The sequence below is a fragment of the Aquila chrysaetos genome, chromosome 3 (assembly GCF_900496995.4).
Source record: "Aquila chrysaetos chrysaetos chromosome 3, bAquChr1.4, whole genome shotgun sequence".
NCBI lineage: Eukaryota > Metazoa > Chordata > Aves > Accipitriformes > Accipitridae > Aquila > Aquila chrysaetos.
In genome coordinates, this window is record NC_044006.1 from 78,449,373 (window position 1) to 78,473,203 (window position 23,831).

The window sequence follows — 23,831 nt, forward strand, 5'->3', positions numbered from 1 at the left end:
GATACATGTTTACTACTTCCACACCACCGATACCAACCAGAGAATTAATTTAAATAAAGCTTACCACATATTTATTAAATCTACTTTCAGTCACATTTGCTACAGGCTGAGTTGTTTTCAACTTCATAACTGGATGTCTTTGTTCCCGTAAAATGGTTCACAAATGGCAGCTCAGAAAACAGAACTTGTGTTGCCACAGCTTAAGAAGCAGAAAAGCCAGCAAATAAAAACCATGGAAGTGAAGACGCTGAACGACACCTACCTTTGCCTTCTTCTCAGGGCTGGGAGGAAGCTCTTTGTTGGGAGGTGCTGTGATATCATTCCCTGTCACAGCTTCAGCTGGTTTGGTCTCTTCTGGTTTTGCTGGAGGAAAGAAGAAAAAGAAAAAAGAAAAAAAAAAAAAAAAGAAGGGAGACTAAGTTTGTGGGGGTTTTTTTGTTTGTTTGTTTGTTTGACATATAATTTTTTTTAGTTGAATATTATTCAACACAGTAGCAGGAGGAGACAGAACTAAGACAGTTACAGGTTGGCTCTTTCTGGAAAATTGCCCCCGAACCAGAATACCTATAGGAAGAAAGATCTTCCCTCTAACAGGACAGGTTCATCCAGATGCCATTAGCATCCAATTTCTCGTATTATTCCAGCGGGAAAAGACAGATGGCAGATGAAGGAAACCTCTGGTTTAATTAAAACAGCAAACCTTCCCATGTTTCAAGTTATTAAAATAAATTGTTGGAATGTTAATGGTGAAGTTCTGACCTCTTCCAGGTTTTACACTATGACTTATCCTGAAGTAGGACACTGTTTTCAAGCTATCCCTATTGTTACAGCTGTTTCTTCTTGACCTTTCTTCTGCCCACATCCACATGTTGCAGCTCTCCGCGAGCAGGGAGGATTCCCGGCAGCCGAAGGGAGCCTGACTGCTAACGGGAAAGGTTGTGCAGGAAAGTAGGAACATGGAGATCTCGTTCTAACATGCGTGGACCATCCCGACCCTTGTTAGTGTGGAAGCCATCGTGTCATGCTGCTGTACGCGGTGTTTCACAGCACAAAGCTTAGATTCAGTTACAAGGGTTACCAGTTTTTCACTGTGATTGTTAATTTGTGTCGTTGCCACCAAAGGTTATTATGCTGAGTGGGGACAGCGACTATACACTTCTAACAGCAGCAGAGCAGCCACAACAACTTCCTCGTCTCCTTTTAAAAACCAGTCTCTAAAGCGTTGTCTAGCCACCAGCAAAAGGTTAACTACTGCCCTCCAAAGCAAACAATATAACAAAACATTAATTTAGTAGCAGCTTCATCAAGTTTTCTCCCTAAACCTTACAAATCCTACAGCAGAACTGCCATGCTGCTTTGCACCATGAGATGTGCAAGAGGCAATTTCCCTATAAATAGCTTTTAAAACACTAATTCTCAGCGGTGTTGCTGTACAACTGCACTGCTATGAGCTGTCTTCCTCTGCCATCCCTGTGGCATTTGAATTTTATGAAGGATATGGTGCAAACAACCCATCACAAATTTATGCGTTTCCCTTGTCATCTGGGGATTAAAATAAAGCATTATCTGTGTTGGATGTTTCTTTTTATAACAACACAACAGATTGTAATGCTGTGGCGCATGCTAAGGGCCCACCAGACAATAGTGTAACAATTCCAAGAGTAAAAAGGTTGTTTTCCCCATCTTTTGAAAATTACTATTTATATTTCACATTTTCTTGCTTGTCAGTCTTGAAGGGAGCATCTCAAAGGACAGTTCAATTCTGATAAACACACCACTGTTGAAACAAGCAAAATAGAATAAAATTTTGCCTTCCACCTGCCTTGGCGATGCTCAACAGCAGGATCATTTTTTTTGTTGTTATTCATTTTTCTGACTCCAGGACAAGTTTAGAAGCCTTTTTTTTTTCCTTGCATTGCATTAGCCTGTTCCTAGCAATTTAGCTTTCAAGTCATACTAAATGTTTTGCAGCACTTGGTTTAGCATCCTAGGCATACAAAAAAGACTTGTGGAAAAAAAAACAAGCACCAAAATGTACAGGCTGGATACTGTTTTTAATACAAAATTCTTAAGAATCATTCACATTTACCTAGGAAGCTCATTGTTTTGTAGCTAATCTATATTGGCTCCTCTATACTAGTTTTCTCCACTGCATTTCAATAAACCTTTATATTCTTCCTCATTTAACTTGTCAGTTTCATCTACAGCAATACGAGAAAGAGCAATTGTTGTCAACGGTTCCTGTTTCTGAATAGCAACCTTCTGTCCATTCACGGCTCTTTGCTCCCAGGACCCCACGCCTGGGGATGGCTTTATTTTGAATCCTCCCAGTCTCAAATATCTCAGAGATCAACGTGAATTTCCATCCATTGGAAGTTACCTTTCGTGTACTGCCTGTCGTTATTATTTCAGCTAATTCAGCAGCAACATTAAACCTCTCGCCTGGTGACAGTATCACAGCATCCACGCAGAAACGTGAATTCATCTGCTCAGGGAGCCTAATGTGGCTCCTCAAAAAACCTCAGCTTCCAAAGTTTCAGGATTAAAATTCCAGCAGCTTCCATGCTTCTGAACTAACAACAACATGAATTTCACGTTACTTAATCAAATATGGACTACTTTACAAGAAATTTAGAGTGGATAACTTCAACACAAAAAATTATCAGAGAGTACATTAAGGTACTACAAAACAAATAGGGTTGTTGTTTTTTTTTAAATGTAAACCAGCAATGTAGCATCACCAAGCTGATGGAGCTACACTGCAGGACAGCACACATACAGGTTAAGCAACTTGCATCTCTAAATAATTATAATAATAATAATGATGATAAACCCAGGAGAGCTGGGTAGGGAACTTTCCTGCTTCAGGGGCCACAGGATGATAATTCAGGTTCCATCTCTCACAGCCTCTGATATACCAGGGTACACAACTCCATAGACAACCCCAAGGGATTACAGAAGGATAGTTTTGTTTTGTGCTGCCTCAGTTTGAATAACAACCCAATGTGCTCATCAGTACATTTGCTTTCATTCATCATTTAATTACAAGGGCGCGCTCTCCTATACAGAGCCGAGAACTGCCTGGGAAGATTTCCTAGTTACAAGGAATATTAGGAAAAGCTGCCAAATCTTAATCAAATTTGTTCATTAGTCTGCAAGAATTATTTAAGAGACTTTTCAGTTTGCTTGTTCCTCCAAGCATGGCAACAAACCTCTGAAAGATATTTCAAAGACATTTTGTTGGGAGCTCTAGAAGGGGCTGCTGCTCTGCCCTGAGCAGGGCTCCTCCTTCAGCTGCTGCAGCTCCTGCTCCTCATGGTGTTCGCTGATGGAGAAAATTCGGCTCATCTGAGTCAGCACCCAGAACTGAATTACTCCCAGGGAAAGGGGGACAGGGACTTGAAGGAGAGAGGGAAGGACATTCCAATCTGGCATCTTCCACTGATAAACTCAAAGGCATAACCCTGCAATCAGGTACTTTCTCCCTGCTGCTACTCACTGCAACGGCAAGCTGTGTGCCGTGCTGGTTTGTACATCCATCCTCACCCCCAGCTTACCATTCGTTACTGACTAAGTATGCTTTTAATGGTGGAAATCAAACTTTTTGTACGTGTCAGTTCACAATACTGTGAAGCACCACTGCTTCACAATTTTTAAGAGTGACACTGGAAGAAATTATTCACATCTAAGTGCACCAGAGAAAACAAATGACTCCACAATGAGAACTAAACCCACAAACTGCAAACTCCAGAATTTTGTCTGAGGTTTTACTGACATCAATTATGAAAGAGCAAACTTGACAAGTGGTGCTTATGTCTCCCTTAACAGCAATACCAAGAGTCCTTCAGACACACTCCAGCCGGCAGAAGGAGGGATGGTCAGGATTCCTGACATGCTCGTGGAAGAGGGACCCCCCAGGGTGGCCCGGCACTTCTCACATGGACACCGTGCTTCAGTTACTTCGTATGTATAGTACCTATCTGCCTCTAAATGGTTTTAGACCAAACAGGGCAGTTCTGAGAAAAACACTAAAGATGACTATCCTGCATATCAAAGATAAATGCAATGTTTTCCTTGACAAGGTTTCGCTCTCATCTGCTGCAGGAAGAGTTTGACACTGGCAGATGCAGCCTTGTGTCAAACAAGTGCCTTCTCATACAAAAATCTGCTCAAATTCATTGATGTTATTATTCACTGAAAAAAAAAAACCCACCAGCCTATAGTTTGAACCTCCTTGCTGGCTGAAGCCCCAGGTGACTCCCTGCATTGGCCACGCTCAGTGGCCCATCTCCTAGTGCTTCCCAGGCTGCATCCACACCACCCCCAGCATCAGCTGCCTACAAGCTCCCTCTTCCAGGTTCCTGTGCGGATGGAGCTGAGCAAACCAAGACCTACACAAGTTGTCGGTGGCAGAAACCAGGCTTCAGCCCTGCTGACCCTGCACCAGCCTTGCCAGAGCGCGCACCGCCATGGTGCTAGGTTGGTCAACCAAACCCTACTCAAAGGCAGTCCCCTAAGCCGAAGTAACGCCCAGCCCAGCCACGCATGGAAGCCATAGCACTGAAACAACATTTGGCAAAGGCACACTACAGCCAACAAGTTAAAAAGTGTATTTTTTAAATAAATTTGTCACCAGAAACCAGGTATTTGCCATTGCTGGATGAAGGACCCAGCAAACAAGACCACACGGTGTTCAGATAAAACTGAAGTCAGGGAACAAGACTCCTAACAAATAAACAGTGGTGATTTTTCAGAATAAATAGTAAAAATGAGATGATCTGTGCCAAAACCGACACTCAAAAAAAAAAGCTTCAGCTTCTTGTTATAAAGGGGACAATGCTCTTCCTACAGATCTTAAAAATTATGGAGAACATAACTCATTATGTTTGTCTCGTACAAGCAGAGTGAGCCATAAAAAAAACACTAATGAGGAAATTTATAATTCTGCCTCCAACAGCCAAGTTTAAATACTGTGACGCAAATAAAGCATGTGGGGCCATCTAAGCAGCCGCGGAGTAGGCACGGTCTCCTGAAAGGCAATTCCCCCTGATTTTTAGGTATCAGCAGCCACTCATAACTAGTTATTTACACAAGAACCCTGGTGTCTGAGGAGACTCTTAACATATTTTATCCTTAACCTCTTACATGCTGCCACTCTCTTGGTGGTTACTAGCAGCAGGTGAATTACCATTAGAAGAAATGCGATACAAAGCAATTGAAGTAGATGATGCAATGGTTTTAAGAATATCTTTTTTCCCCAAAAAGAACAGACTGTAGAACAACTACCTTATCAACTGTATAAAAGACCAAAGGTGTCCTCCAAGGCTCAATGTTAATGTTTAAATAGACTGTGTATTATTTCTTTAAAAAAAACCTTCCCTGTTTGAATGGTGAGTCTCTCTCCAAAGTTTCCTATATAGCACTACCACAGCTCAAGAGAACAACTTTCCAAGGAGCCTTCAAGCACATCTTACAGCTAGTCATTCAGACCCAGCCCATTCCACTGCATCCACATAAGACATCCACTAAACCACAAGATTCTGCCGTCAAAGCTTTTTGTCTGGTTATCTTTCCTCTCGGGAGACTTTCTCTCATTAGAACAAGGTTAAGGAACAGAGCATTTCCCCTTCATATCACAAGGATGTACAGAACCTCCCTCCAAATGAATAGGAAAAAAAAAAAGTATGATGAATGGGGAGTTTGGTTGATTTTAAGCTCTGCTGTCTGAAAAACACAGGCATCTTTTGAAAAAGACCAAGGAACAAGACAAACTAAACTCAGTGTTTTGACAGAGTTTCACAGATGCTAAGGGGGGCTCTTCCTCAAAAGCAGCAACAAAGTGAGAGCAAAGGCTGCTGAAGTCTGTTTGAAAACAGAACAGCTGGGCAATAAGAAATGACAGCAGATGTGATATTCACCTTCACACTTCTGGATGAAGCAGCAGAATAATGCAGTAAGGAAGGGTAGGGTGACATGAACTGCCACACTGCTCCTTCAAGCTGTACTAGCCTAACATAAAAAGGAGGATTGCAAACCCACATATTGAAAGCTAAGACAATGCTTCATGATTTTAACCTTGAACTCATTACTCAAAATGCAATTATACCTATTGCACAGGGTTATAATGAGAATTCTGCAATATGCCTTCATGGATGTACCAAAGTGGTCAAGCGACATAGGATCACAGAGCAATGAAGGTTTGGAAGGGACCTCAGAGGTCATCAGCCCAACCCATCACTCAAAGCAGGTCCCAGCAGATAAGACTGCTTACAGTCATCGCCAGCACAATTTCCAAATATAAGGAAAAACTTCTTCAATGTGAGGGAGGTCAAACACTGGAAGAGGCCCAAAGAGACTGTGAGATCTCCATCCTTGGACACATTCAGACCTGGAAGGGACACACATGGCCCTGGAGCAACCTGATCTACTTACACATGGTCTTGAGTTGGGGGTTAAACCAGAGACCTCCAGAGCTCTGTTCCAGTCTAAGTGACTCTATTACAGCTACATAGGGGAGGATGCCCACATTGTACACAATTAATCATATGTCTTCTTGAAACCAAGTCCTGATTATGAATAACTATATATAGTTTTCCTAACCATAAGGAGAAAAAAACCCACCCCACTCTCCTCCCCCCAAAATATCTCTCTCACCATCCTGTGACTTGCAGTCTAGAGACTACCTGCTTGTCCAACTTTAGCTTTTTAGCCCATGTAATCATTCAACATTAGATTAGCAGAACAATGTAGGTTGGAAGGGATGTCTGGAGGTCATTTAGCCCGATCCCCCCCTCAAATTATACCAGATTGCTTGGGTTTTTTTCAGTCATATTCTGAGCATCCAGAATATTCAGTCATATTCTGAGCATCTCCAAGGATGGAGACTCCACCTCTTGGGGCTTCTCCTCTAAAATTTGATTAGCCTCATGGTAAAAAATAAAATATAATAAAATATCACAATTCACAAAATCCTGGCACAAGATATTTTACAGCTTCACTATAAATTGCTCTCAAGTTACCCAGCATCATTTGCTTTCATCTGCTGCTGCTATTTTTGTTTGATGCCCCATATTCTTATACTGGAGAAATTAACAGTCTTCTCTTGTTCACAACTTTCATGTCATTGATGACTTTATAGACAGTAATGACAACCATCTCCCTCTCCAAGTCCTTTCTCTTCCAGGCTAAAGTCTTAGTGTATTCGGCCATTCCCATATGAACTCCTCTAACACGATGCCTTTATTTATCATACTTCTAATTCTATTACAACCTTTTTGAGGCAGAGGACAACATGCAGATTTACACATCATATTCAGAATGCAAGCGCGTAATGGATTTATAAACTGATATATTTTTTTCTAGTTTGTTCTCTCTTCCTTCTGAATTCCTAGAACTCCATTTGGTGAAGGAAAGCCACACAAAAGCATCCTTATGACATCTATAAAATCCTTACAACAGTAGCATTATTGCTCCTCCTCTACAAGTACAGAAACAAAACCATCAGGGTTACAGCTCATGCGAGGTGACATTGAGCTGGAACCCAAGAGGAGAGCGAACACAGACCTTCAGTCTTTCAGATCCCTTCGCCATCAGTTTTGCTGTAACAGCTCTCTCATGAAAGCTGTGACTGTGTGTGAAAAAAACAGGCACTAAATCTGAAAAGCTTTACTGTTAGTGTTTCCCTCCCTGAAGTAGTAAAATTAGGAAAAAAGTACTCATAGAAACATACCCATGAGTATCTTTTAAAAGTTAAACCATGTTACTGCATTGTTTTACGAATCATGGAACTCAGGATAAAAGCCTATGTGCATGTATTTCTCAAATATCATGCAGCAACTTATTCAAGAATAAGCATTCCCAAAAATTCATTCTCCACGACAAAAGGAACAGGTGAAGACCTCAGTATAACATATTTTAGCCTCATCTCAAAAGGGCAAAAGCAAGTATTTCTATTTTCTGGTACTGTGGTAAGCAAAAGCTAAAGTGAAGATAAAGGAAAGCAGTAACTACATATTGTGCACCTGGAAGATTTTTAAGAAAGTTACACCTTGTTTTCCTTTCTTCCCTTTATTGACTAGTTAAATGAGCATTTCAGTGGGTACTTGAGACTAGATCACTTAAATCCTCTCATCTCCTACCTATCCCACCTGATAAGGTATGAGCTCCCATTTTACGGGCTCTGTATTTCACCTGCTTTGCCCCTAGTCACTGATCCAGGCTGGCTCATTTACGTGCTTCAAAATGGAAGGGGACGTGCAGCTGCATTTGAACGTGCTTGTGAACGAGGCCAGGCACTCATCTTCCATATCCCCAGCAAGGGATATTCAGCAGGCTAAGCTGAACTAAAACATCATTCAATGAAACAGCTCCATAATTCTCATAGGGATTAGAGTCATCAACTGAAAATCCATTAAGAGAAATAGATTAAGCAATAAGGCAATGACCATCTTTACTCTCCCTCTTAAACGTAAACAACCTCAGAAACAAAACCAGACCATGTTAAATACTGCTTTTGCCAGAAACGCTGCAGAGGCACGAGCTCTTTCTTGCTCCATCCATCACCATCCAGAAGGAGCTGCTTCATCATAAAAATCACCATCAAATAAAGCCTTTTTGTTTAAGGCTCTTAAGGCAGAAGTATCTACAAATATAACAAATCTCAGTTTAAGCAGAAATACAATCCTTATCTGCTTTCTCCTCTCCAGAAAAGGCTAAATAAAACGTCTCCTGCTTGACCCAAATACAGAATAGCTAAGCATTTTATTTGGCACCAAATGCAACTCAATCAATGTGTACATTTTTACTTGTTACCAAGAACTGAGATATAAACCAGATGTCCTCTTTGCCTGCATCTTGTAAACCTAGGTTGATTTGTTAAGACTCTATTTTTGTACCCAGGAAGGGAAATCCTAAATCAGAAGTTTTTCGTCTAGAACAACCTGAACTACTTGCCATGTTTACCTAACATGCCATGAACTGAAATCAAACAGCTCTTTAGAGTAATTAACGTATTCTGTTTGACTGTAATACTGTGCTAAAAATTTGATGCTGGATATAAAAAGCTAACAAAAACCTGAGCTTTTCCCTTTTCATTGATAAGAGTGGAAGCACATTCATAAAACCAACAAAAAGCTCTATTTTCTGTCAATGTCCCCGACAAACCAAAGTGAGAGACAAGCACACCTCCCAGTCAAACTAAAAATACTGGCAAAACCACAACATTAACTGAAGCTGTCTTACAAGGGCTATCAAGTGGGGAGCAGGGAAGAAACGCCACCTGAATTCATATTTCAGTCTGTCCCTAAGGCTGGTCTGAACGCTGATGAAACCTCAGAGCATTTCCATGTGTCCACTCAAGTTTGGGCAGTGCTTGGACCAGGACACCCGGGGTATTTTCAGTATCTGAAGGCATAAAACTGCAATTCCATACTGTTCAAAATGCAAAACAATTACAAGCACAATCCTGTCTCTGAACACTTAAGCACAAAGGTATTACCAATGATCCAACTAGTCCATCGTCAGCTTCTTGCATGTCATCTGGTATCAACAAGCCACAGAGAAGCTGGTCTGAGGGGTCTTTCCAGCCCTTGTGTCAGCTGATATATCACTGGCCTTGGACTTGAAGCATGACATTTTATATACCTTTATCCTATCTAGCATACCTGGAAGACCTATCTGCAGAAATTCCCATTCTTTAAGTCCTGCCACACTTAGCACCTCAAGCTTGCAGCAGGAATTTCCAGGGATGAGCAGTGCACCACCACAAACAACATCCCTGCACAAGGCCAGCACGTGCTGCCCTCAACCCATCTTCTGCTGCTGAACATCTCCTTGCTCTTCTCATCTCTCTCCCCAGAGAAAGGGGAAGAGGAACGCTTACGCATCTGCTGTAAGCCACTGTTTTGAAGGTAGTGTCCCTCGAATGGCCAGTAGTTTTTGCAATTTTTGAGAAAGCACAGCGGGTGTTACAGAACAGGGAACCCACCTGATTTATGTAATGATTACAATAGTTTCAGCATCAATTTTAAACTCAGTCCCTGAGAGATGCCAATGTTTATTTTATATTTAAGGCTGAACATGCATACACCAAGAATTTTCACTGAACTATCCACAGCCCGTATCAGGCACTGTTTACCACCCGTGCCTTCATTTTCTTCTCCTTCCTGCAGCCTGCAATCCTTTATTTCTTTTCTTTCTCTTAAAAGCATGATTTAATCTGGCAAAGAGCCTTGTTAGCAAGCCACCATCCACACCACTAACATTACTTGAACAAGTATCATTAGTTCATTACGAGGTAGCTGGGCTGGTATTTCCTAATCCCATAATTAACTTTAATCTGTGTAAACCTGAGGCAATAGGCTATCACAGCCTAACTCAGTTGTGTTGGAAGTCTCCTATTCTGTATTTATCTAAACCACAAAGTGTTCTGCTGCAAAAAAACCTGCAGGAGATTCAGAAGTTAAACTGGACTGCACCCCTTGCTTACAGATGTTTAAAGAAGTAAGAGTCAGAAAACCAAGACAATTTTTCTGATGCATACATGGAGCTGCTGAGTATCAAAGAGGTGACAGTGCCAACCGAGCATGGTCCAGCAGAGCCTGGAATTCCTGGTATTTCAAAGCAGAAAGTATTTCAAGTTGGAGGAACTTCAAAGAAAATGAGAAAAGGCAGAAGGTGAAGGCAGTGGTGAATGACATCGCTTATTTAAGTGATACCATTGGAGGTGACATATTAGGTACGTGCAGTAAATCACACAACAGCCTATACACAACATGAACATGAATCAAATCTGTTGTTCAGCGCAGGAAACAATGCGACCGCTTGTGAGAATCTGCAGTGATTGCTGATGAAATAAGGGACCGGAACAAGTTCTGCAGCTCAGCTCTGATCAGGACTAATCTGCAGCCAGGATCTCCTTGCTTAAAATACCTGTCGTAGGTACGTGAGAGATTTGAACGGGTACGCCTTTTTCACAATTTTTAGAATTAAACTGTGCCATCATACTAACACCCAACTATCTGCAAGAATGAAGTATTTTCTGTACAATTCCAGGTCACCCTAAAAAAAAACCAGGAGTAGCAGATGTTTAGCAAAAAAACCCACAACCCTGGCTGGATAGGACCAAGCAAGTCCACTTTTGGCTGAAGTTCTGAGAGATACCATTGAAATGATTAGAATCAGGTTGGACAACTCTCTCAAGAATTTTTAGGATGAAAAAAATGTACAAGTGACAAAAGTTGTTACCCTAAATGTAAGTGCTAAGTTCAGAATGAATAGATAGAACAGGCAGAAAAATAGAGGAATTAACAAAGAGAAGGAAAAACATATTTATATCGGATAAAATAGATATGTTGCCTATTTTGGACACATTGCATTGTGACTGGAAGGAGACCTGCAAAGTGAATGCCAAGAGTGAAGCAGGGGAAGTTGATAAGGATATGAACGGGTGATTTAGCCGTGAATAAAATGCAAAGGACAGATTTAGAATCAGTTCCACACTTACAGCCAAGACTGTTTGCTTGGTTGAGTTATTTTTATTATAACCGCCTCTCTGTTTATTAACAGGGAAGGAAGCAAGAGCTCATCATAGAAAGTTCTGAAAGCATTTCAGAAATATCTGAGGAATTTTTGACTGTTTTCTCTTGCATTCCAAAAATTCTTTCTAAACTATACACACACACACATATATATATAGCAAAGAAAACATTTTATTGCATCTACTGCTATGTTTTCTTCCAGGAAAGAATAAATCCAGAGTTTATTTCTTAGTAATGCATTGTATGCAACAGATCAAAACAAACCTAACCTAATCAGCTGGTAATTTTGGAGAAGAGAGTGAAAAAAGTTACAACTCTACCATATTCTTGCCCAGGAAAGCCCTTGAGCTGTCTGCTAACGCAGTTATTACTGTATCAGTTCACATTCAGACCTATGGTTATAAGGACAATAAACTAGCTTTTAAAATAAAGATTGTGACAGAACAAAATTTTAAACCTAAATGCTTAAAAAAACCTTGGCAATACGAATTAACCATCTGCAAAAAGCAACCCAACCAGAAGACTCTGCGCATTTATATCTTTCAGTGACCTTTACATCACTGATGCTCAACCCCTCTGGGGAAAACATGTCAATCCACTTCAGATTATGTTTTAAATGTTTTTCTGATTTAAAGATCCCACTTATCTGTGTTTTGAAATGGTTGCCTCTTCAGCTTGACAGAATTTGCCAGCCTACCCAAACCTGGTTTCCTCGTCCAAATGTGAACCTCCTTGCTAATTTGCCTCATTGCAAATGAACCTTGGTCGCAGAGCGGATGTCAGTAAACCCCACCACGCCAGAAATTCTGTGACATGAAAGGTATGCACAAATACAGTATTTTTCTGTTCCACATTTGTGGCCAACATCACTTTTACCCATGTCATGGTTAAATTGTCAAGAAGTCTGATGACCCTTTCATGTTTTAGTACAAAACTGAGCACAGGTAAACACACAGCTGCACAGGTCCTACTTGTGCCCAAGCAAACACATCTCCAGGTGTCCCCTCCAACTGCAGCTCGCAGCCGGGAGCTTACTGCATCGCTCTGGCAACTATCAACAGGACAGCTGATGACTCCTGCCTGCATGAAAGGATTTGACATCTCTGTTCAGGCTCCGACGGACTGATGTCTGCAATCCGTGACACGCTGCCACCAAAACTGACATTACTTCATCTCACGACTGACAGAGTTACTTAAAATCTGTACACCAAGCAGACCGTAAGGAACAAGGTAACACTGAGATAATGGAAAGGGAAGAAGATAAGACATGTTGGCACTTCGGAGCGGGGAGGTTTGTATTGCCAAAACCTTGTTCTACAGATATCTGACCACGAGTCTTGGAAATTGAAGCATCTTAAAGAAATTATTAGAGCAAAGTAAAACTTTAATTAGAGACAAAATATGATTCTGTTGAAAGTGATTACTAACAGCTGGAAGAAGGACGGATGATCAGAGCCTCGCGCAGGCAGCCAGGAGCCGACTGACCAACCATTGGGTGTCACTAACACACCGCAAAACCAGAGAAGATAACTCTCCAACCTGGTAGTTATCACAGCGCACCACCTTGCTCAGAGACTGCCTTTCCAGGCTGATTGCTGCGGAGAGCTCAGCTTATCAACCCAAATTAAGCGTTTTGGAGCTCAACCTGAACAGCGCATCCCTCTACCCACCTGCATGGTACTCTCCCCGCTCACACCAGAGTATTATAATTTCAAGTTTTATATTAGTCCTCCAAAGGTTTAGCAACCCAGCTGGCTACAAAAGAAGTCATCAGATGCAAAAACTGGCATGCAAGTCTTTTGTCTTTATTCCCTGACACATTTTTTTTTCCTCTTCCCATGCAAAGCTCTGGTTAATATGGGCAACAGACAAAGCACACAGACCATCCTCACACCCCAAATCCAGGAAAAAAGCAGGTTTTATTGCTGGCTGAAGCCGGCAAGAGGGACAGAGATGTTGTTCCAGGCTGGAGAACAAAGATTAACTACTCTTCTCACAGATTTTAAATCCGGGAAGACTGACCTCATACATCACAGCACTATCGAAACAACAAAACACTACAAAATAAAACAAGCTGCTATTGACACTTAGCAATGGGAAAGGCTCCATTGTAACTGGGGTTTTGGGAAAGAGGTTACAGAAAGTAAAGAGGAAATTCCACTTTGAATTTCAGCACTGAAACAGTTAGAAAGAGCTTAACTATGTAAATAGTTCTACCCATTTACTCTTACTGGCCCCCTCAAACAGAAATACCAAAAGGTGATAAAACCTTAATGGAAAAGCACAATCCTCAGATCTTTTTGACATAGGTTGAAAGGTTTTAACTTTGATAACGCCCTCACTCTAACAATGCAGCTTGCAAATCAGAAGGGTACCTAAGCTCGCAAGAGGGAGTGGCAGGGAGGTACTGAAGAGACACCTATGTGGACCACTGTGGATGCTACAGATTTTAAAACCTCTTAGTCAGTTTTAGGATCCCAGCAAGCAATTAATGGCTGGTGCTGCAACAGATGTTGTGGAACCATCCAGGCAATTATTTTTTCACATTTTTCCTCCATTTTCGTCTATCAAAAAATACATCCTTTGTTCTAACTATCGGAACCTGAACCGTGCCGGTCTTTTCAGGTGTACTGAGCCGCCCACCCTCTGCCTGCAGTCTGTAAAGTCAGTTAGTTGCTTCCTAGCTACTGTCTGCTCACTCCCCAGGGAGGTAAAAATTAGCAACATACCATCACGTGGTAAATCTCCTTGCTTGGGAGACAGAGAGCTCTGCACATCGCTGACCTCAATTTCTTTTCTTTCCAGTGGAGCAGTTTTGCTGGATTCCATCTCAGTGCATTTGCTTTTCGGAGAATCAAACCCAGCAGCTCCATCGGTGGCATTTCTCTTCTCCCTCTTCACCACCGCCTCCTCCCTCTCTTTGTCCTGGCTGCTGATTTCAGGGATTTGCTCCAGCTTGCTGTGATACAAGCTCGGGCTGCCCAGCTCTTTCTTGACCGAGTTGCTGCCGCTGCTCCACTCCTCTCTCTTCTTGGCAGCTGGCTCCTCTGCCAGGAGGGACTGATGCTCCTTCACCACCAGGCTGGGCAGCCCCGCACGGCTCTGCTCAGGACCCAAGCTGCAGACAGATGTTTGCTCTTCTGACACGGTCATTGACCTTTTCATCGGAGCGCCCGGCTTTCTGGCTGTGGGGCTCGAGCACTGGGTCAGGCTGCTATTAGGAGAGAGCAGACCAGTAGCGACGTCTTCTCTAAGCACCGGCTCAGGGTATTTATCAGCCAGGTTAAGGGTTAGGGGCACCGACAAGTGAGAGCACTCTGACATTGCACGCCTCATTGCCTTCCTTTGGTGGGCAGCCCTGTTCAGAAAACTGCCGTCATCTGCACAGCTCAGCTTGTCTTCCATCTCCTCCTCCATTTCAGTGGTATTATTAAAGTAACTACTTTTGGAGTCATCTTGTGCAAGCTCTACGGTGGTAGTTGGAGGTTCTGGCTTAGATGCTGTTGAGGAAGAAGAAAATCCACTCTGCACATAGTTGTCATTAACCACCCCAATTACACAATAGCTGGGGGCTCCATCTTTTTTCACGGTTGCTTCTTTAGACCCTGAATCGTTAGGCAGGATAGGGTGGAAATTTGGATTCCAGACACTGATTTCCTGTTCCTTCATGTATTTGCTGGGATCACTCTCTGACACAGACAGATTGGGCAGGTTTGGGTCTGGCTGGCATTTGGTCTCCATTCCAGCCTTACCGGCTGCTTTCTCCTGATCGGTGATGGCTTCATTTTTACCCAGCCCAGGACCAGGTTTTTCAGCTCCTGCCTGTCCCACATGAAAATCTGTAGTTTTAGGGTTTGCAAAGTTCCCTTCTGCAGAAGGAAACGTTTCAGAAATCAAAGACCAGCTCTCAAGGTGACCTGCAGCTGCCTGGCATTTTTTGCCTTGCACCTCAATTTCTCTTTTGTCTTTCTGAGCTATTTTTAGCTCTTTGTCTAGTTTTCCTTCAAAGAAGCAGAGCTTGTCCTCATCCGTGAAACCAGCATTCTTAACGAGCCCATCCTTAATCGGTCCCCCTGAGTTTACATTCAAACCAATCTCATTAAGCTTCCCCTCAGTCCTCTGCCATTCGAATTCAGTTTTGCCGAAGTCTTTCGGGGACTCCATGCAGTGGAAGGCTTCCGAGAAGCTCTCCGTATTCTTGCTTTTGCACAGCTGGCTGTATTCGGAGAGCGATGCGGGCTGCTTGTTCGAGAGAGACATCTCCGATCGCTTCGCCTCCTCCTGTGGCTGTAACACCAGCTCCGAGCTCGCCGAGCTCGCCGGCTGCTGGCGCCGGTGACGACACACCATGCCCCCTGTATTCATGACAAAACTCCTTCCTCCCCACCCCCTGCCTGCCGCACGCCTTCATTTACTGGATTCAGCCGCTAGTTCAAATGAAAACGTCAGGTTTTATCCTTTTGTAAAAAATCAAGAGGAATACGCTTCTATAACAGAAATACCCATCTCTGGCTAGATGCTAGTGGGGGTTTAATCATCTCAGTGAAATGATTTTTCTGTAAGCAGCATTTCTGGGGTAGTTACACACTTTGGGAAATATTGCCATCTCCTTTTTCTCTGTCAAACCATATTATGATCAGTGCATTTATCAGTATTAATTCCTGCTGATGAACCACCCTCTTAAGAATACTTAGTAACTAAGGTCAGCAATTTTCTTCCCCTTAAACAAAACCAAAACCAACCCCCAAAACAAGCCTAGCCCCAAACATTACAGCACAGAATGACCTCTTTCAGCACAGGGCTTTGTTTTCAGTGAATTTTAATATATTCTTTTGGAATCAACAGTGATCACAAGTGTTGATGTAATGAGGATTTCACGATTCACAAACCGTATCGCCCATACAAGCAAGTGGACAAAGCTGAAAAGCATGAAACGGGACAAGTTAGGAGAGGTTTTGTAGTCTTAAATACTGTAAACTTGATTTTTAAATATTTTTTTTTAAATGTGAACATATCTTACAATGCTTTTGAGCTGCATTTTTCCTATTGCACTTAATCAGACCTAGCATTTCACATTTTGTGTTGATGTATTCAAAACCAGTTTCAACACGTATTAAGTGCACTACTCTGCCATCCTGCAAAGCCTCTATAGCCAGCATCCTTGACAAGGCTTTTCTAACTGCTATTCTGGATTTGGACACTGTTTCCCTGGTTAAACTGGGAGCCTACCCGAGAGGGCTCAAGATTGCTTCTAGCCACTCAGCCACCAGTATCTGGATTGCTACTATTGCATTAGCACCAAACTGCAGAGTCATCTTTTTTCTTAAGTGCCTGGTACAGATTAATCCTTGACTAAAGCAACTTTTCTTCTTTGAACCAGGGTTACAATACTTTACAGACATTGACCGTTACAGACATAAAAATATTCCAGTCCAGGAGAAAATTTTGTCCTTATAGCTGAAGCTGTAGAAGGACTCCCTGCTATGGTTTAATTGAGCATAAATGTATTTTTACACCCAGAGACTGCAAGCTACACTACGCCCCCTGAATTTAACCTGCTGCTGAGAAATGCTACAATCCACAGATTTATCTACTTGTATTTAAGCTTTAGATTTAAGACACTGCTATATTTAAAAACAATGACTAAGGAACTGTAAGTTACATGAATCTTTCATGACACCCTCTAATTAACCAGAATAGTTCCACCCACAAGCTTCACATCTCAAAAGGCCCCAACAATTTTTCTGTACTTTAAAATATTCATAGGTGTCTTGCTAGTGGAAAATGGGACCTTAGCTCAAGGCTTGCATTCTCTCTCGTAACTGATGTAGGACTAATGTTTGCAAGCAATTGCTCGCTCTAAAAGTACTTGGTCTGCTCCCCAAAATGGCAGACCTTGAAGTCATCTAATCCCACGTAATTACTGTTATTCCTCTATCACTCAGTCAATTCCACAACAAGATTTTTGCGGCAAATCTCAATCCATTAAAGATCACTTAATGCACTTCACCAGGAGCGAGGGCAAATTTGTAAAGCTACCTGAAACCACCTAGTAGGTTGTGGGTTTTTTTGTTGTTTGTGGGTTTTTTTTTTTTTTTTAAAGTGAACAGCTACCATTTATAATGGACGGGAGAAAACCCTCATTGATCTGGGGGCTGGTACTTCAGAGCCCAGTATAACAGCAGAGATTTGAATCACTGGAAAGAAAAGCCTGATTCATAATGTCAATATACAGCCAGTAACAACCACTACTGCTACTTTATTTAATAGTATTTTTTAATGTAGGAAATGAACCATATTCAATACCTGGGATACTCAGAAGCAGGAGAATGCTTAGCTATGAAAAAATCTCTAAAGTCATCCAATATTTAATCTCTCAGGACATTAATGGAGGCAATGTAGAGTTCATACACTGAGAGCTTTTCAACAGCTTCATCCTGCCCCATAGCATGTTGTTTCCAGACACTCATTCGCGGTTCCCGTGTCCTAGCCTCTACCTTCTACCACATGGATTTTTTTCTTTAAATTATTAATATTCTACTTCTGAAGCTATGCCTCTGTTGCTGTGCTAAGCTTTCAGCAAGACCAGAAACAGCCACAAGACATGACCAGCAGCCCTCACACTGGAGCTTTGGTCCCAGTCGTTCCTTTAGATTCTCACAAACCTTAAATCTTCTAAAGAATTATAAAAGAAACTAGTCAATGAAGATAAGCAGGAAAGGGTGGGAGGATGTTCAGAAATCAAGAGCTGAACAGATTTTGAAAAACAACTGAAATGAGGAAGGGCCCCTACTAAAGAGGAGTTGGGTTAGAAGGTTAAGTTAGACTTCCTGAAAGGAAGCCCATCCACTGCTTTTACCCTTAGTTCAAATTTGAGGAAGAATTGATACTCTTCAAGTATCAAATTTGGGGTTTCACAATCCTTTTGACTCTCTGTCATCTTTCTTTTCAAGAATGTGTCAGATAATGGCAGTAAAATAGTTACAAGTTCTTGCAAGTCAGACCCTGGTCCAGCTTCTGGACACGGAAATTCACCCACTGCCTGGAGCTTCTCGCAACCTTCCAGTGGCGAGACAGCAGCCTGTTTCACAAGGAGGAAGGTTATATTTTGCCTGTTCACATCCTCTTATCATCATTAAATCCTGTCTTTTCTTACAGGTACAGTTGACACAAATAAGCCTGTCAGGGAAGCTGAGCACATACAACACGTTTCAGTACCAACATTAAACACATCTATAGTCATTTATCTGAGCTGCTTAGATATATTTTGATGCTTATGTTGTACGTCTGAACATGAGCATTTTCCAAGGGAAGACATACCCATGTGCTGAAGAAACTGCAAAGAATCCCTATCCGCTTCACTGGGCTTTACCAGGTAAAACACGGCTGCCCAGGCTGAGACAGTGCCAATAACCAGAGCAGACTAAGATCACTACATCAGCACGTCACGACTTAATACCCAATCTGCAAGCTTCCAGCCTCAGCAGATGAATCAGCCTAGTGTTTCTATTTTTGCTTCACTCCCGAAGCTATTACTTATCCCTTCTAATGCCTTTGCTTTTTTTTTTTTTTAACCTAACACAATCGTTTCTGTGCAGTCCTTTGCACTGGTTTCTAAGGCAACATCACTTTCCAGGATGATGAGCTACTCCTTGCCAGCATCGCCAACTAATGTGATCTCTAATTAAGTGTTATTACCAGTAACAATCAGTGATCAGACTGACCAGAACCATCAAGGACACGCTCCCTCTATAAAAGCCAAGACCATAAAACTGCAATTCACACGCTCACTCATCTGTACGTTCACATACACGTGTGGTGCTGCTCAGCCAAACACTCACTGTGTGTAAAACAAGCAGCAACACATGAAGCCTGAAGTCTGACACTACCCGCTGAACTCACATGCTTCATTTCTTCTTGCAGTCTGGAGGAAGGAAGGCTAAAGGATAAAAAGGTGAACTGGAATATTCAGCATTCTGGCCATTGTAACTCTGCACTACAAGCTTAACATTTAAAAGGTGTGGAGCTGGACAATGCTTAAACACAGTCTCCTATTTTGTAGGACAGGACATTTACAGATCAAATCCCACTTACTTTAGAATTCACATATAATACATTAAAAATCCTAGTCATCAGCCAAAACCAGAATTAAAATGCACTCAAGAGTGTTTCCAACTCAAAATATTACCAGTATTTGGTTATTGTAGTAGTATTTGATAGTGAGAACTGGAAAAAGGCAAAGTCAACTGAATGATACACAAGCAATGAACTAGCAACATCAGCAAGGAAAGATGAGGCTTGAAATTCAGACGTCCCCTGAAAGTTGAACATCACTACTGAGCAAATGTGTTCAACATTCTTAATCTGGCAGAATTTACAAACAGAAGTATATTTGCCCAGGTGGCCAAGAAGGCCAATGGCATCCTAGCCTGTATCAGAAATGGTGTGGCCAGCAGGAGCAGGGAGGTGATTGTCCCCCTGTACTTGGCACTGGTGAGGCCGCACCTCGAGTCCTGTGTTCGGTTTTGGGCCCCTCACTCCAGGAAAGACATTGAGGTGCTGGAGCGTGTTCAGAGGAGGGCAACCGAGTTGGTGAGGGGCCTGGAGCACAAGTCTTGTGAGGAGCAGCTGAGGGAGCTGGGGCTGTTCAGTCTAGAAAAGAGGAGGCTGAGGGGAGACCTTATCGCGCTCTACAACTGCCTGAAAGGGGGTTGTACTGAGGTGGGTGCTGGTCTCTGCTGTCAGGTGGCTGGAGATAGGACAAGAGGAAATGGCCTCAAGTTGAGGCAAGGGAGATTTAGGTTAGGTATTAGGAAAAATTTTTTTACGGAGAGGGTTGTCAAACATTGGAATGGGCTGCCCAGGGAAGTGGTTGAGCCACCATCCCTGGAGATATTCAAAAAGCGAGTGGACAGGGTACTTCAGGACATCGTTTAGTGGGCTTGGTTAATGGTTAGACTCGATGATCTTGAAGGTCTTTTCCAACCTAAATGATTCTATGATTTGTTTTGCTCCCAGCTTTTTTTTTTTGAAAATCAGAGTGTCAAGGATGAGCAGGAATATAAAATAAAGAAAAACAAAGCTTAGGAAGTCCTAGCCAAAGACTATGGGGTGCCAGCTTAAAATGAGAGTTGCTGCACGAGACTGTCCAGCTAGAGAAAAAGCCAGTATCAATTTAACACACAGTACAAAACCAACTAGGAAAAAAAAAAAAAAAAAAGATGGGCATATGCAGTCAGTTACAACTGTTTTGAGCAAACCTTAAAAGAACATATTCAGAGCTATGCAGTGATTCAACAGAAGACAAACAGGCCTCTAAACACCCGGAACCTGCAGCTACAGATCTGCAAAAATGTCCTCTGAGCTCAACTCACCTTTTAATTACAGATAGAACCGATACCTCAGCAAAACCTTCTGCTAAAGCAGAATCAAATACAAACACACAAGTGCAAAAATTTAGGGGAAAAGCAGATAATAGCAAAGTTCTCTTGCTGCTTCATAAATACGTTTAATACTGACATGAGAATTGGCTGGTGACATTGTTTGGTTTTCACTTCTCTCATACACCTAACTGGGATAATTAACAGGTCTTAATTAATGAACAGGCTGCAATATGATGTTATTCTGACCATTTCAAAAGCATTATTAAAGTACCACTGTTATTATGAGGCACTTGTGCATGACTGCATTTGTGATGACGATTTCAGGTAAGATGGATGCAGTTAGCTACACGTCCATACAGTCCACTGCCCCATCACGTTCACATAGCTGATTAGCTCATATTAGACAAACCCAATTACAGTTTGGGGTCTCACAGGAGAATTACAGACATTATATGAATGAAAGGTTACTGTGGAAATGCTAAACCAACTTAACGTTATGACACCAGTATAATGCAAATCGGTCAGAAAAGGAAAATATTTAGAGAAAGGGCTTCATTGTGGCTGTAAAAGAAAAGCAAATACTGTAATTAAGCAGAGATGGCATTTCTTGCTTTTAAATGTATCTTATTTACACACAAGGGATTTAGAGCTGTCATATTGAGAAATATGTACTGTATTACACATGGCGACTGTGCCAATGGGCTGCAAAGACAGCTTGTCATCAGCTCAGCTGAAAGGACGGGCGCTGGAAGGATGCCCACAGAAGGCAGCGACAGAGATTGCAATGGAAGCTTTTGAGGAAAGAGGGTAACTAAGCATCAGATGACCACTTGAACAGGCCCCTCCAATCCATGTTTGGGAGAATAATTCAGATGCATATCTGTCTAGACCACAATGTGGTTATGCAATAAGCTCTTTACTCTGCCAGCACCGAAGCCCACAGCATTAAGTACTGGAGCATCACTATAATAGACATACACGAAGATGGCCCTTTCCTGAACAGCTTATGCAAATCAAAAAACATAAGAAGACATAAAACCCAAAACACTGAAACAAATTAATTTCTTTTTTTAAAATAGACTATTCTTTAAGGACAGATTGAAGAAAAAAAATCTTTTCAAAGTCTCGATGTTGAAATACAGCTTGAGGAGTAAAGGGAAGAGGGATGCTAGCAGTAAATCTGAATCAAATGGCTCAAACACTGGATGAATGAAAACCTTCCATCATCTCCTCCGTTAACCATTGCTCAACATCAGATCCCCAGCACTGCATCAGCCAGGGCACCTGCTTGGAAGTACAGATTTTAGGACCCTGCTTTTTTATATGTAATTCCTATATACATAAATCCACACAAGAGGTAGCATAAAGGCTCAGTCACATTTTAAAGGCTGATAATGTCTGATGTGTTTTGGTTATCATCTCAGCTGCCTCCTGACATTAAAAGGTATAAAATAATTTTCCAGAAGAATCTGGGGCAGTTCTTACAATGGCAACAACAAAAATGAGAAGCTGAAATAAATCCAAAAGATGGATAAGGGATAAAATTCAAATTGCATGAACAGCCTTACATCCAATATTTCTTAACTTTAAGCTGCAAAGTCAAAATTAGAAAAAAAAAAAATTTACCAAAGTTTGCAGGCCTAGTTTATAAAAGATAGATACAACTTCCATCAGTGAGAGAAATCTGCAGCATCACCGTTGCCATGACTCCCAACGGAACTGTATCACAAAGCTCATACCTATTTTAGCAGTACATACAGGAGCTGATGCATTTAGGAAAGCCATCCTCTTCTTCTAGAACACACAGTGTAAGACATGGGAGCCCAGCTAAAGAGATTTTAGTTACTAAACTTTAGCAGAAGATCCTCCAAAATATCTACATGCATTATTCTGTTAGCAGATCACTGACTGCCCACCAGGGGAAAGAAAAATAGCTTATATGGGTGGATATGAGGTGTTGCAAAGTATGAGCTTCACAGTGTTGCCTGACAAATACAGATGAAGTGTTGGACAAGTTCTGCTGACAGGTAAAAATATAAAACCTTTGAGCAGTCAACTGTTATCTTAACAGGGGGATGAACAGGCACGTAGAGGGCATGTAGAGTCCATGGCCCCATCAGCTTAGTGAAAATCTGGGCTATAATAATGATCTCCTGAATCCCTGAAGCTCCTTCTCTGTCCAGTAAACAAGCACACATGTTCATGGTCCTGAATCTCAACACCTTTTCCTTCACTGGTTTCTGGTTTTTACTTGTTTTCAGCTGATGCAGGAATTCACTGTTTCATCCTTGGATCCAGCCTAAGGCACTTCCACACCAGTTGTGCCAACTTAGGGATTCAGTCCGGGTTTTGCTGGCATTTTGCAACTCACTGAACAGCTGCTTCGTTATGCGTTAGTTGGGCAGTGGATGGAAAGTGAGACAAGCCTCGGTAACATATCTGGATGGCAAAGCAAATCTGCTTCCCTGCTCCTCCACTGCTAAGAGCTTGACTGCAACTTACGCTTTGTCACTCGGCCCAGATGTTGTGCGGTCACCATGAGACTGCCCGAAGCTATGCCAGGGGCCAGGTCTGCTGCCAGCGCTCCTCGGCAGCCCTGCACCTGACAACATTTGGATTTAAACTGCTGTAGGAACATGTCAGCCAACATTTACAAAACAAGCTCAGTCATTCAGAGCTCTCTCTAAAAAAAAAAAAAAAAAAAAAAACCAAAAAAAAAAAAACCCAAAACATAAAAAAACTATGAAGTGCTGAAAGAATGAAAGCAACTGAATATTACTGAAGTCCCGTGCAAACTTAGGTCACGCCAACTTACAGATGCAAAGTATGTACCAATTTACTGACACGCTGAAGTGCTACTCTGAACCAGGAATCATTCAACTCTGTACACACTTCACCTGTGCAAAACATT

The 23,831-nt window shown here is 41.9% G+C and overlaps 1 protein-coding gene across 20 annotated transcripts in view; it reads right to left on the bottom strand.

The window, feature by feature from the left end:
- Window positions 1-23,831, bottom strand: part of MAP4 (microtubule associated protein 4) — a 165,146-nt gene that overhangs the window by 26,767 nt on the left and 114,548 nt on the right. For all 20 annotated transcript variants that reach the window (XM_041122364.1, XM_041122355.1, XM_041122365.1 and 17 more), the window contains one exon: window positions 263-363. In XM_041122364.1, coding sequence (XP_040978298.1) covers window positions 263-363 — 101 coding nt within the window. The remainder of the gene's footprint in view (window positions 1-262; window positions 364-23,831) is intronic.